This window comes from Aythya fuligula, chromosome 13 (genome assembly GCF_009819795.1).
Source record: "Aythya fuligula isolate bAytFul2 chromosome 13, bAytFul2.pri, whole genome shotgun sequence".
In the NCBI taxonomy this organism is placed as follows: Eukaryota; Metazoa; Chordata; class Aves; order Anseriformes; family Anatidae; genus Aythya; species Aythya fuligula.
Genome location: NC_045571.1, coordinates 11403187 through 11417665, shown reverse-complemented (window position 1 = coordinate 11417665; position 14479 = coordinate 11403187). Strand labels below are relative to the sequence as shown.

At 45.5% G+C, this 14479-nt stretch overlaps 2 protein-coding genes across 2 annotated transcripts; one reads left to right on the top strand and one right to left on the bottom strand.

Moving 5' to 3' along the window:
* Window positions 1-217: 217 nt before the first annotated feature.
* On the top strand, window positions 218-9314 carry GCNA (germ cell nuclear acidic peptidase). Its single transcript, XM_032196485.1, has 10 exons — window positions 218-320; window positions 1118-1164; window positions 1901-1952; window positions 2352-2425; window positions 3029-3469; window positions 3802-3973; window positions 4376-4520; window positions 6593-6731; window positions 7260-7464; window positions 8164-9314. Exons 1-10 carry the CDS (start codon window positions 223-225, stop codon window positions 8414-8416), a joined length of 1626 nt encoding a protein of 541 aa, XP_032052376.1. The 5' UTR covers window positions 218-222; the 3' UTR covers window positions 8417-9314.
* A 211-nt stretch (window positions 9315-9525) lies between these two features.
* On the bottom strand, window positions 9526-14406 carry BRCC3 (BRCA1/BRCA2-containing complex subunit 3). The gene is made up of 8 exons (XM_032196220.1): window positions 14292-14406; window positions 14040-14159; window positions 13656-13743; window positions 12954-13042; window positions 12294-12349; window positions 11590-11721; window positions 10986-11029; window positions 9526-10316 (listed from the first exon to the last, which is right to left on the bottom strand). Exons 1-8 carry the CDS (start codon window positions 14394-14396, stop codon window positions 10165-10167), a joined length of 786 nt encoding a protein of 261 aa, XP_032052111.1. The 5' UTR covers window positions 14397-14406; the 3' UTR covers window positions 9526-10164.
* Window positions 14407-14479: the final 73 nt, after the last annotated feature.

Below are 14479 nucleotides of genomic sequence, written 5' to 3'. Positions count from 1 at the left end.
CAGTGAGGAAGCCCTGAAGGGCTGTGTACACATCCATGAAGCGTTCCGGCCCCCTGCTCTTCTCTCTCATGGTGCCTCCACCCCGAGGGGCCGCAGCCCCAAGTGCAGCAGCGGCCGGGGCCGGGAGGGGGAGCCCGGCTCGGGGCTGGCGCTGGCGGCGCGCATGCGGCCGGGGCCGTGCCCCGGAAGGGAAGCGGGGGCCGCGGGGCCGGGCCGGGCGCCATGGCGGAGCCCAGGGGCCGGGGGGGCCGGGCCGGGCCCTCCGTGTCCGTCGCCACCCCGCTGGGGCCGGCCCGGGGCCGCCGCTCCCCCGGCGGCAGGTGAGGGGGGACCGGGGGGTGGGGGAAAGCGGGCCCGGCCCGAGCACGGCGTGCGCTGGTTTGGGGGGGGGGGAGGGGGTCCTAAACGCGTTGCATGGAGTTTATAAGGGGTGAGTAACTTTAATGTAATTAAAAGAAGCCATCTGAATGTTTTTAGGCAGTCTTTTAAGTAGCCACGTTGTGTGTTTTCAGGTTCTTGGTTTTTGCTTTTTGTCCCCAAATGAGTTAAGGCATTTGGTAAGGCGGAGCATTGCAGCTTGCGCCTACGTTTGCGTGGCAATTGCAGTCCAGTTTTAAAATATCTTTACTAAAAACTACTGCTGCTAAATATTCATAGCAACCACATTAAAGTGCACTTCATACAAAATTAACGTTTCTCATTGTGTGTTCAGAGGTTTCACACCTAGTTCTGTTCGGTGTTTTCTGCCTGATTGCATACCATGTATAAGACAAGAAACAACCTTTTGTCCTTTTAGAGGTCCGTTACCCAACCTGAGCTTAAACCAGAATAACGGCCTAAGCTTGTGTCACCAAATGGTTCAGCCTCAGATTTTGACAGCGATTGATCATTATTTGAATATCAAACATATTGATACAAACTTAAATATACGAATTCTAATGTTTGTTTTAAACAATTTAAAACTTTGCAGCCTGATTGAGATGTTCACTGTGTTTTTTTTTTCCAGTATAGATTTGGTATGTGTTCAGTATACATCTGGTATTTCAGGGCGCTAGCGATGCAGGTTTGCTTGCTGATGACCTGATGTTCTTAATGATATTCCACTTTTTTTTTTCAGCCTTGCCCTGTACTTTTCATCAAGCAGTGATGATGAATTTGAAACGTGTAAGTAATAGCACACATTCGTATTCTAAATGAATGTGAAAAGGTCATATTTTTATCTGCATATAATGAAATAGTTTTTCAGCATGATTTTCTTCCATAGTGTTAGTCTTAAATTGTTTCTGCTTCATTGCTCCTGTACAGTGCACTGTTGGTAGCTACGTGCCACAGTGAGAGCTCTTGAATTTTGTGTCTCAGTCTTGGATGTGCCTTTTGCCTTGCATTGTATATGAGGCTCTCTCTGTTCTTCTCAATTATGTTTGCTAGTAATGCTTCCAGACATGACAAAGAGTTTCTTGTTGCTGCAATTCTGTCTGGTCCCTGCTACCTTCTCAGCCTACCGTGTATCTTTCAGTCAGCATTTTCTCTCAACGTTATCTCTTCCAAACACATCTAAACTGATCAGAATTCCCTCATGTCTCATAACTTCTGTTACTGTTAACCAGTTGGAGGGACGTTTTTGGCTAGAGATGTGTTTTGACATATATTGGATTCTGCAAGGTTCAAAACAGTAGTACTTCTTTCCCATTTCTGATATGGGTGAGGACTGAAGAGTGAAGGAAATGCTATTGTGAGCTTTGAGGATTCAAGAATTGGAGCTACTTTTAAAAGATACTTGTGTTGTTGTTTTTTTTTTTAAAGTCTAAGTTAAATTTTTATTGGTCGCAAGTTTTTCCTCAAAAAAACATGTAATAAAATGATCGTTAGAACTTTGTTCTTAATCTTCTTTTTGATTCAGTTTTATCTAGAATGAAAACTCCCAAACCAGTCTCCAGAAAGGAGCATGCAAGGTGGGTGCTGTAATTAATGACTTCTCTAGTCTTTATGTATTAGCCTTCAAACTAGTAATTTATGTGTTAGCTTCAATTAGTATCGTATCTACTGTTCTGAATACTGAAAAATGATCAGAAGTTTTAGTGATTCGTACGCTGATAGTGTATGGAAGTGAGTGTGAACAGAGGAACTGGTATGTGTTTGGTCTGTGTACGTTCGGGTCACATGAAATGCAACGTTTAGAGGCGTATGTATTGTATTGTCATTTCTGTTAGTGGATGTAGTTGGTAACACTTGTGAGCAACTGCTACATGTTACGGTAGATGGTTTATTTTGGAGGTTATTTTTTTTTAATATGGCAATCTTACTCCTTAATTTTCCTGTTTATTGCCTTTGTTTTACTGCTTGTTTTGCAGTTTAAAGGACTTCATCGATGACTCGGATGATTTCTTCTTGGACTGTGAAGTGAGAAGGAGCACAACAAAGAAGGGTAAGTAATCATCCAACAGCAAATATAAAGCAGAAATTCTCTTGGGTCAAAAGCTAACCTTTGTTGCTGACCTCATGAATACCGTCTGCAGACTGCAAAAAGCTAATTAATTATTTCTGGAGGAATTATCGGGGTGGGGAAGAAGGCAGGGGGAAGTGACATGGACCAGAAAAGTGAACAGTCATCACTGTAAGATCTGATGTGACCTGTTGATTGTGACAGATCACATCTCAGATGTCAGAAGCCTTGTTGGCAAGTGTGTGCTTTATGCTGTAGGCTATGTTCTAATCAGCTAAGGCTGAGTGTTTTTTCAATTATCTTTCACTTGTTAATTTCGTAAGACTTTAATATTAAATGTTCAGCTATATTCCCACATGTGTGTAGCTTTTCTTACCAGGAATAAAGCTTATGATAGTACATCTTTCAATGACTGTCCATTCAGTATGACAGTAAATGGGCAGCGTGTAACACAGAAAGTGCAAAGATGCCTTTCTATCTTTCGTGTTTCCCCATCCTGTTTCAAGGAATCATTTTGTGTTAAGACGAATTTGAATCTCCTAAGTGAAATTACCAAAACTTTAAGCTGTTTCCTTTGAATTACAGTACCTAAGGATCTTCAGACCCCAAAGAAGTTGACGACTCCTGGAAAGGAAAACGCTTGCTCCCAAAAATTGAAGTATTCAGAGGTTTTAAGTGACAGCGAAGATTGTGTCTTTGTGGAAAGTTCATGGCAAGACTACCGAAATGGGGGAGTGAAAGGCTCGGAAGAGAGTCAGAGGTGCATGAAACTCCCACCCCCACAAAATCGGAAAGAGTCAGTTGCCACAGGTAGTCCAGACTTCCTCGTTGGAAGGAAAGAAAGAAGTTGTGAAAAGAGTACAGAAAAGAAAACACCAACCGTTCCGCTACGACCGAGTGCAGGGTTAGAATCAGACAGCTCAGACAGTGAATTTGAATCATTGATAGAACGGGTAAGGAAACGAAGTGTACCCCGAAAACCGCTCCTAAACACAAGTAAAACTGTCTACCACCCAAGCACAACAGGTAAGAAATAGTTCTTAGCTAACTTGCAAATTAAATTTTAGAAGCAATGGTAGTGCTAATTACCTAATTCTGTTCATGTACATGGTACAAGCTTTGCAAGTGCCACCCAGCATTTTGCAATTTTGGACTCTGCTGCTCCATCAGCAGAGTGGTGATTTTTATAGTATAGCAACAGCAAATTATCTCTCAGTTGTAAAGGCCTTTGTATGTACAGAAAAAGTGTGCTGAAGTGGAACATGAGGCTTTTTTCATCATCTGTTACCTGATTGTTTATGTCTATGGTCCCGACTCTTTCACAGCATGTAATATTGTGACTTTTTCTGTTGAACTAGAAAACATCAAGCCACCCTGTGAAGGTGCCCAGTCCTCAGAAGGGAACGGAATCAAGACACCAAAATCAAACTCCATTTCATGTCAAGAAACACCTTCCAGGATAACAGCTTCTGTGAGAATTCCTAGTAGTGAGTCAGTCAGTTGCTCAGGCTCGGCACAGACAGAGAAAAAGTAAGTATTCCTCCATCTTTACTAGGACCATCACAGGTAGATGAAGAGATGCTAAGTGTTTTGCCTAGGGTCAGGTTCTGATTTTTTTTACTACTTGGAAAGGTCTGCTACCAGTTCAATAGTTGTTAATGGTTAAGTAGCTGGAAGTGTGGGCTTTTAGTCTCTGGTATGACAGGTTCTGCCCTTCACACAGTTCTCAGGTTCTGCCATTCACACCCCTGACGAGGCAAGGAGACAGTATAAGCATGGGGACCTCACTGGCCTCATGAGGCCAGGGCAGTGAAAATAGCCAGGAGGGGTTTATGCCAATGGCAGCATCCCAGGGATCTTTATTGGCTATGACCGTTATTGTTCAATGAGTTATCTGAACTTCAGTAAACTGCTTTATGTCTTTCCTTGTAGGCTTAATGTGTGTTCAGTGCCTGGCTGTTTCTTGCAAGATCTCTCAAATCCAGCTTCCAAGTATGTGAAGTATTTCAAGAAAAGTAAAGAGGAGCTGACACAGAAGCTCTACGCTCTCTATAACAGCACCATCTTTGAGCAGAAGGTAGGCTTTACAAATAAAAGAACTCAAACACAAAGCAACTCACATTTTTACAGTTATAAAAACCTAGTTAGTACGTTGCTCCTCACTTTTTGATGTTTTTGCCTCTTTATTTTCTTCAGTTAGTAGAAGTTACCTGTTATAATAATGGTTTCTGTTTCTGTTAGCTCAAGCAATTTCTTTGAAAGGGATTTTTCACCACTGTGATGCAGCAGTTTTCAGCTTGGCTTGCTTTCCCAGCTGTAATGCTGTACCATCCTTAAGTGAGCAGTTTGGATGGTGTCCAGCAGAGTCCTTGATGAGATTAAACTGCTATATGAGGTTGCCTTGGATCAGTTTCATCTTAGAAGAGGTGACTGATGTTTATCTTTGTGTATTTTCCAGCACCTGCATGGTCATGAGCTCAGCAAGCCGTGAGTGTTTCTGTAGCTGCCTGTGCAGTGGCAGGCCTCAGTGAAGGCAGCTACGGTTTTCTGCTGCTGAAAGAAGCTTGAGGCTGTTTACCATCACTGCTCAGCCAGCCTTACGGAAGCAGCATGTGCTAGCAGACTGCAGCATTGCCACAAGCTGCTCGTGGTAGCACAAGCGGATCTGCTGGCTGTCGTATCTGGTTTGGTTGTTGTGTTCCCAGCTTCTTGCCACATACTTGCAAGTAGTTCAGGAGCTGAGCTGAGTTGCTGCAATCTGCTCATAAAATTAATGAGTTGGAAACTGGGAGACGCATCCACAGCAGACAACGCTTCACTCAGCTCAGACTGCTTTAGAACTGTGGCTTTTTTTTTTTTTTTTTTAATTCTTGTGTAACCTTGTTCTGACAGTTCACAGCCACCAAAGGGCGGTAATGCTGTTTTCCTGTTTGCAGCTGCAAAAGGCAAGTGGTGGTGAATGAACATGGAGATCAGGGAGCTGAAGGATAAAAGCACTTCCCTTTGGTATTAGGAGCTACAGCCTCATGCCTAGTCATGCTATGTGCAGTCTTCATGCTTTCCTACTGCATGTTCCTGTCTGCTATTGCTAAACAGATTAAGAAGCTGCTTATTCTTTTAATAACAGTTTGGGATGAATTTTAGCTTTATATTGTGTTTCAAACGGAAAGTTCAACTTCAGAGAACCACTGTCCTGATCTTTGCATCTTCTGGGATGCTGGAAGCCCTCCTCTTGGGGGAAAAGCCCATGAAAGGAAGGGTGCTGTCCTCAGTAATTCCAACAGAACTTCCTTCAGGAAGGAAAGTGTCTCTATCTGAGAAAAATGTTGTTGAGCTAACCAAGCACAGGCTAAGGTCATGATTTCATATAAAACTGAGCTGAACAGGCTGAAAGATCATGCAATCCGGTACTTCAGCCCTGTACATGTGCTGGCACTTAACACTGTTGGAACAATTACTTAAACTCGTTCAATTAATTCAAATGAGATAAAACTGGCAGAAGAACAAAAGGTAACTGAGATGTGATGAAGGCTTATAAAATCAGGAGCAGCACAGAGAATAAGCAGAAGGTGATTATTCATCCTCTCACAATGCGAACGTACATGAAGCAAAAATGGCAAATTGCAAGTTCAGAACAATCAGAAGCAGATGGTACTTGACATGTAAATGATTAAGCTGTAGAACTTCTGATCAGAGACTACTGTGGATGCTAGAAATTCATATGCATTTTAAAAGGCGATAAAAAATGGGAAGCTATTTCTTGCAAAGAAGTCATCTCTGTCTCAGCGAGGCATTGTCTTGCAAATGGCTAGCAGTTGGGAAGAGTATGTTGAAGAGGCAGATCTGTTGTGTTCCTCACCTGTCCTTGTATTTCCTCTTAAGCAGCGCTGTTAGCTACTGTTGGAGGCCGAACAGAGGACCTAAGGGACTCTGTCTCATCCTGCATTGTGAAACTCCACAGTTGGTTATGGAAATACAGAGGGTGGGAGTAAGAAGCCCTGGAGAGGGTTTGCTGGTGATGGCGATGTTAAAGGCACAAATAGAGACGTACAGTACTGACTGCAGTATGTAGCGGGGAAGCCAGAAGGCCTGAGGAACATAAGGGAGGGACAGGAGAGGGTAGATGACGTGTACTGTTTTGTTTTTCAGTTACCAGAGAATATGGTAATAATCTGGAACAAGAAAATGAGGAAAACAGCAGGATATTGTGTAACGGGGCAAACAAAAGGTCCTGAAGCACAGCGTTACGCTCGCATAGAGCTTTCTGAGAAAGTCTGTGATTCTGCAGGTTGGTACAAGAAAATCTGTGTTGATTCTTCTGTGAGAAAGCATGTTCCAGAGGTTAAAAACATGGACAGGAGGAGTAAGAGATTTGGAGCTGGGTCCTGCTCTGAAACTTTGTATTACCTTAAACAAATAAATCCATTGATTATAGCACCTGTCCTCATAACCCTTCTAAGAGGCTGGGCAAACTTACAAGATGCGAGAACAAAGGTCTGTTCATGTCAACCTTGTTATTTTGTTTGCATTACTGATTTGAAGACATATTTCACAGAGAGTTTATTCTGGGTTTATTCTTGTTAACTACTCCTGGCAGCTACCAGATGATATCTGTCTGCAAATTAAACATCAGAAAGCTGCTGTGTAGGGCCTTGATGTGCTTGCAGTTTTCCTGTACTGAATTGTGTTTTTGTTGGGGGGGGTTGGGGGTAGATAAGAAAGGCAGCATCAGAGGTGTGAAGTAGTGAGCTAAGGATGGGGGTTTGTGCTTCCCCATGTGTTTGATCTTAATGTCTTTGGTTTGTTTTGCCCGCAGATCGCCTTCGAGACACGCTGATCCACGAGGTTTGCCATGCAGCCACCTGGCTGATCAACGGTGTTCGCGATGGGCATGGGCGATTCTGGAGATTCTACGCCAGGAAATCAGCTATGATTCACCCAGAACTGCCAATGGTAACACGATGCCACAACTATGAGATTAAATACAAATTCATCTATGAGTGTGTGCTGTGCAAAACCACGTGAGTAATGTTTTCATCTTGTATATGATTATGTATTCTGTCTCCTAATTTGTCAGTTTCCTGCCCCTATAAGTTAGGAGTCTCTTAAGCTGTGCTAGTATCGAGTGAACTTGGGATTTTTTTTTCCTGTTATCCCTATCTCATGATCAACACTGATCCTATTACAAGCCTTGTGGTAGAGGATGGTACTTACCAGTTATATTTGTTGTTATTTATAAATTTATTTATATTAGTAGTAGCAGTTTTTCCCCTTTATAGTAAGGGGGTAAATGCATGCTCTGAAAGCATGAATGGAATTTTTTTCTCACAATCATCTGTGCTGATCTATTTTAAAAAAACTCATATCATGACAATCTTCCTGAAGTATTTACTTTGACTATGTAATGCATTAATTGCTTAGATGCAACAAAGCACTGAAAATACAATGCCTCTGAGTGGAAACTCTGAAGGGCTGTGGAGGTGCTTCTAAATGGTGTACCACTTCATACTACCAGGCTGAAAGTAAGAGACAGAGGAAGGAGCTAAGCTAAAAAGCGGAGAAAGTTCTAGGGTAGAGAAATGCTTAATATAGATTTGATCATGTCACTCTGTGAAGGCTGTAGTCTGTTTCCCGTTCTATAATGCTAGCTTAAACATCTGACCAAGGGAGCCCTTTCCCACCACAAGTGTGAAATTAAAGTAATTACTTCTCCCTTTCAGGATTGGACGTCATTCCAAGTCTCTGGACACGGAGCGCTTCGTGTGTGCATTCTGCGGGGGGCGGCTGGTCCTGAGTCAGCCCACTCAGAAGGATGGCACTCCTGCAAGGACACAGCTCACACCCTTTGCTAAGTATGTGAAAGAGAATTACGGACTTACTAGAAAAGAGCAGCAGGGGTTGAGCCATGCAGAAGTTATGAGGAAACTCAGTGCTGATTTTGCCTTAAAAACTCGGCTTGAAGATTTCTTCTAATAGCTAGATGCACTTAATTTCTTGATGCCATTCAATGTTTGTATGGAGCGGTAAGGTAGATGGGCTATCATGGAATCTGTGAGGTGTTTTGGAGGATTCCAGACAATTTTAATACTTCAATATATTTTTTTTAAACTTTAGTTTTGAAGTACTTTAAATAAAGAAGACCATAAGGCCCAAGTAAGCAAAAGTAATGATGATGATAGAACGTCTGTAGCAAATCAATCAGCCAGGCTATTCCTCTTAGAAGATGCAGTTCTGGACCCTTCCTGCGCTAGGCTTGGTGTGTTTGTCTGGAATTGTCTGATCTGTATTTACACAAAGTGCTTTGGAGCACGTGTTCAGTGACTCCAGTGAGCTATTAATTTACTGTTCCTTCTGAGGAGCTGATCTGCTCAGTACATTCCTGTGTGTGCTATGTGTACGTCTGACTGGGACTGCCAGCTGTGAGAAAAATCCAGGCACGTGAGCAAAGTCCTCTGATTCTGTCTGGATCACTTTCAAGTGATCCAGGAAGACCTTGGTATGAATTCAGGCATTCTCTCAATGTTTAAGTAAGCCTTGGCTGTTTTTCTTAAAAGCAGTAGCTAAACAGTGCCTCAACTTTGTTATAGTAAATGTGAATTTTTGCAAAGCTCTCTGGTTCCGATTAATTTTTGACTGCAGTTGTGCCTCTGTCACTGAGACTTTGTTGAAGCTACAATAGATGCAAAAGGAAAGGTAGAAAAAAAACAACTTCAAATGCTTTTTTTGACCATAGAGTGACAAGATGTATCTAATGTATTTTTTCGTGTAGAACATGATTCAATGCATGTTTGCCTGCTGTGAACAACTTTGCTCAGGTGGTTATTAAGTTTTGAATGATCAATAAATTTTTATACCATTTGTCATAACAAAACAGGCTATTGTGTTGCAATTTAATCATGGCTGTGTACCTTTGGTTTGTGAAGGCTTCTGCTTTCTTCTTTTTGTCAGTGGGTCACCTATGCTGGTCTGCCTCCTTCTTGTGAGGTCCAATCCTGGCTGCCAGGAGAGCTGCAGGGTCCATTTTGTAAGGAATCTCAATGCTGAATATGCAACACCACCACATGAAATAGGACAGAAGTGTCTAAAAAGTGCAGGTACTGACTGATATTTAATTTAGTATAGCATCCATTTCAGTTCTACTCCAAGTAGTTCTTACTTTGGAATTTATTTGGTTTGAAGTACACTGAGCACAGGCCCTGTGTCAGAGCTCTTCCAGGTCTCCCTCCCACCGCTTACCTGCCTGGGTGGGTAATCCAGAACATGATTAGATACAAGATCATGGTCAACTGAAGCTACTAAAAGGCAGAAGTTGGCAGCATCAGATACGACTGTGGGGACACTAACTCCTTCCCCCCTAATCCTCCTGTTCTAGGCTCCTGGAATACAAGTAAAGCAAAAGGCCTTCTGTCACAATATGGGGGAGACAACACCTTCCCTAGGTGTACATCCTCCACAACTGAAGTCTCTTCTACCAAGAGATGCTGCCTAACCCCAACGCTGAGCTAGAATTACACTGCATCATGCAGCACTTAAAAATCCCTGCTTCCCATTAAGCTGGGGCTGATGGGAGCCTTTATCCCACAGCAGTGCTCTGCTGCATGGGGCCAGACGAGGCACAGCCTAATATCTTCATGGGAAGGCAGTGCAGGGCCACCCTTCAGCCACAGGTAGGTCCTGCAGAGTTTTTCAAAGTCTTTTCTGAAGGGTCTGCCTTTCCCCCTTCACTCTAAAGCAGCGAGTTCCTCCAGGAGCCGCTCCTTCTCCTGCTGCAGCTCCTGTACCCGCTGCTTGTTCTGCTCCAGCCTGTCCTCCAGCCACTGCAGGAGGGGCCCGCTGATGGCAGACATCTGGCTGCAGAGATTCTTTGTGAACACTGCAAAGAACAAGAACATGTCAGTGCAAACACAGGACTGCGCACTACACGGAACACAATGGGGAATGTTCTAGGGCAGAGAAAGAGGATTAGGATTCACCCAAGCCCCCTGGCAAAAGCTGAGATGCCGTATGCTTCCTGTACATCACGTGCAGGAGATACGAGCACGCATGGATCAGACACACACACTACTTGAAGACTCACAACTACATACACATAGCCCTTGCTCTTCTAACAGGAAAAAAAAACAACAACACAAAAAGTTTATTGCGATTTTAGCTGACTGATCGAGGGTCCTTCAGGAATCCACAAGGATAGAACGGCATTTATAAAGCCCAGGATTAAGTTATTTTACAAGCCTTGTCATTTTCCTTTGAAGTATTACAAAGTCTAGCAGAGGAAAAGCAATGCAACAGGGAAGCCTTTTGGTTACATGGCATCTGTGAATGAAACTGAACTGCCCAACAAATAAAAAAAACAAGAAGTTGGTGCTTTCACAGTTATTTCCAACTACTCTTCATAGCAAAGGCAGCGCTGGGGCTTACAGGGGCTGTTACACAACTGTGCTCTGTCCCCTGAAAGCAGCACCATCCAGCCACTGCTCAAGGCTCCAGTGTCCCAGCTCCCAGAACAGCACCTGGTGCTCACACAGACAGGACGAATCCTTACCTGAGCCATTGTGAATCTTGGTCACGGAGTCTAGGTGGGTGAGGCTGAAAGAAGAAACAGAAAGCAAATGAGTGACAACAGCAGTGAAGTGCTTATCAGGCAGGTCCAGGCTCTAGAACTTGCTACCTACAGCTGGCAGTGCAGGTACCCCTAAACCTCATCGTTTGGTAGAAGCCGCGTACGTTCACAAGGATGACAGACCTTCCTGCACAGAAATGGCACTCTGTGGGGAGCACCAGAGGCAGGAGAACGAAAAAAAAAAAAACAACCTTATTTAATCTAATTTCTGACCTCTCAGCACTCTTACCCTGGTTAAACACTGGTTATTCACACACAGACACATCAGCAAAGCACCACCACTCGCCCACACATGCGTTAGCAGTCACTGTATCGGAGGAGCCGTTCCCTTAGCTCACATGCAAGTCACACGCAGGAGTACAAGGTCAACACTGTAACATGAGAGTGCTCCCTCAGTGCTCCTACAAAGGCACACCAGGTGCTGATCCTTCTCACTTCTATATCCCTGCTGAGGCACTTGAGGTACAGCGACAGCAGAACGTCTCAGTGAAGAGCCCTGCAGAGGGCTGCAGCCCTCGGTCGTTACCTGTGAATCCTCCTGTAGGCATCCTGCTCCTCTTGGCACAGGATCTTGGGCAGCTCAACAGCTGACTCCAGACACACCTTCCCGATGGTCTCATGCGGGACAACGTGAATGGGAATTTCAATCCTTTCGTACCTACAAGGGTATCAGACACAATTAACTGCAAAGCAGCAGAGAAGGAATAATAATAATAAATAAAAAAAAAACCTTTACAAACCTACAGTGGGCTGTCTGGCTCATGGGCTGACTGCAGGTTTACTTCTGAGAACATGTGCCACAACTGACAGGCAAATAGAAGCCTGTACAGCCCCACTCTTACTTCAAATTCTACTGATAAAAATACTGAAGCAGCTGGAGGGCCAGCACTGACAACATGACGCACAGCACGCGTACAGCTGGCAGGGCCTGACCCCTTGGAGCTTTGAATTCTGGAGCTGGGCCTTCACATGACAAAGTACAGCACAAATTCATATGCAAACTACAGTGTTCTACATCATGTTTTAAGTTAAATTAATAAATTATCTTGGCTAAATCAGTCAAATTCAAATTCTCTTTGAGCAGCCTGCGTTAGCAGAGATAAGGAGACCTCATTCAGGCATCTCTGTACCTAGTTGTTGCTCACCGTGAACCCAAAAACCACTTATTTGAGACAATCCAGAAAGGAGAAATGAAATCCCACCTAAACATAATATTCTTGTTGTACTCACTCTGAGCTCTTCTGGGCCTGAATGGACTGGAAACAGGTGTAGAGAATCCTTCCTGTCTAAGAGAGGCAGCAGGAAGTCAGATGTCAAGTACCAAAACATCACCTAGAACCCCCGAATCCTTCAGGGAGCAGAGTATTTTCAAATATCGTTTAACAGTTCACAGAAGTGTATACTATACACTTGGATTGGTCTGCTGGAACTGTTTGCAAACATTGATAGACCCACTAAGTATGAAAAAAAATAATCTTAGACCGGAGCTGCTAGGAAAGCCTGGCCAAGACACGGCTGTCAGCTCACCCTGTGCTGCAACAGCATCTTGGGAGGCTGCACTAGGCTGCGCCCGCTGGCCTGAAGGACACTGAAACCTCTCGGTGAGCGCACTGCGGCCAGCTGATGCGGTCCCAGAGCCCTGACACCAGCACAACTGCTGGCTAGAGAGCTGCCCCTGCTCAGCACACAGTAATTAACAGCACCTTCCTTTGCCATCAGGAGTAGGATCCAAACGCCACCGCCCAGCCCTGCTTTGACTCTGCTCCAAGCAGAGCTCGGCCCTTGCTGCAGGGTGCACCCAAGGCCAAGCGCAGGATTTCAGCTTTGCCCTGAGGCCCATGTTTCTCCTGAGCACCTGGAGGGTTTAATCACCGTTCTTAGGTTGCCTACCTTTGTGTTTTTGTCCTCAATGAAGCAGGAGAAGATGAGCCCTACAAAGCCCTGGTCCATCATCTGATACATGGCTTGTGTGCGGACGTCTACAAAGAAATGAGAGAAGGAGAATTGCACTGCTCACCTGAAGGGCTGGAAAAGGTTTTCCAGGTTCTGAAGGGTGACCCTGGAGTTTGATAACAGTCCTGTGCTTTATCTAAAAGCATTTACTCCAGGATATTAAGTAAAAATGTTGATCTCATTTAAAATATAATTAAATGTAAGTCTTAAAAACACAAGATGAGTTAATGAGACAAGAAAGGATCATAACATAAGCCTGGTGCTGCAGATCAGCCATATAACCCCAGCGTCCAGCAGGTTTAAGATACATCTTTCTTTAAAAAAAAGCGTTAGTTTTTGCAGTAACACTGGGAGATGTCAAAAAGCATTACAGCAGGACTAGGATTCCCACAGCTTTTTGCTATTACCCAGCCCCAGCTCTAGCTCTGCTGCCTGGAAGAGCAGCAGCACCAGCACCAGCTTCTCTGGGGCTGCTGGGGCTTGGGCAGCTCGAGCACCAGAGTACAACCCCAGTGCTCTGGACATCTGGGAAACCAAACACTGACAGCTGGGACGTGCAGCTCTCAAAGCCCACTATTAATTAAGACAATTAGCCAGCTGGGAGCTTTCACACAGAACTGAGACTGAGCCTGCTCTTACCAACGTGCGACGGCCAGACGGTGATGTGGGGGTGGGAGTGGTACCAGCCCACCACCCTCATGGGGCGCCCCGTCATCTCAGCCAACCTGTGTGTGCGTCAAGGCGCTTTTTGGAAGCAACAGAGTGAGGGGGAGAAAAAAAAAACTTTGCACGAGCAGGGCAGAGCTTAAACCATCCCTACAGAGGGGACAAGGAGCCGATGGAATCCTCTCCCCCAGGACTAGCAGGGGGTGTATTTGGTTTGTAGGTGGCGGTGAGGGGCGGGTGGGGAGGCTGCCGAGGACGATGCAGGGGGGCAGCTCTGCAGGGGGGCACCCAGGCACAGCACCCCGCAGGTCAGCCCAGCCCTTGGTGAGAGGGGGTGGGGGCAGCACCCAAGGATATCTCCGCCTCGGTGGAGGCCGCCGAGAGCTGCTCGGGCGAGATCTCGACGCGGTCCTTCCTCTTGTCGGAGCGCCGCAGGATGATGACGGACTGCACGTGCACCACGCGGCCCGCGTCCACCTGAGGGGAGAGACAGGAGGGGAGGGGAGGGGGGGGAGGGGCAGGGCGCTGTGCTACCCGCCCCCCACAACCCCCACAACCCCCACAACCCCCACAACGCCCCCGCCGCCCCCCAGGCGCCCCCCGCGGTACCTGCCCGATGCAGAGCCCCATCACCTCCTCCTTCTCGGTGCTGAGCGCGTGGTTCAGGCACACGAGGAACGCGTCGGCCTCCAGGTGCACCGCCTGCACCGCCATCTTGCCTCCTCGCCGCCCACACCGGAAGTAGCCCCTTCCCCTCAGGAGGAGCCAATCGCCGCGCTCCTCGCCGGCTCCGCCGA

Bases quoted from the DNA above. Each gene is read 5' to 3' on its own strand.
- GCNA (XM_032196485.1), top strand. From the start codon at position 223: ATGGCGGAGCCCAGGGGCCGGGGGGGCCGGGCCGGGCCCTCCGTGTCC. The intron at 321-1,117 runs GTGAGGGGGGAC...TTTTTTTTTCAG, and splicing joins CGCCGCTCCCCCGGCGGCAG to CCTTGCCCTGTACTTTTCAT. The intron at 4,521-6,592 runs GTAGGCTTTACA...TTTGTTTTTCAG, and splicing joins GCACCATCTTTGAGCAGAAG to TTACCAGAGAATATGGTAAT.
- BRCC3 (XM_032196220.1), bottom strand. From the start codon at position 14,396: ATGGCGGTGCAGGCGGTGCACCTGGAGGCCGACGCGTTCCTCGTGTGC. The intron at 13,744-14,039 runs ATATCCTTGGGT...TGACGCACACAC, and splicing joins CGGCCTCCACCGAGGCGGAG to AGGTTGGCTGAGATGACGGG. The intron at 12,350-12,953 runs GTAGGCAACCTA...TGCCTCTCTTAG, and splicing joins TTGAGGACAAAAACACAAAG to ACAGGAAGGATTCTCTACAC.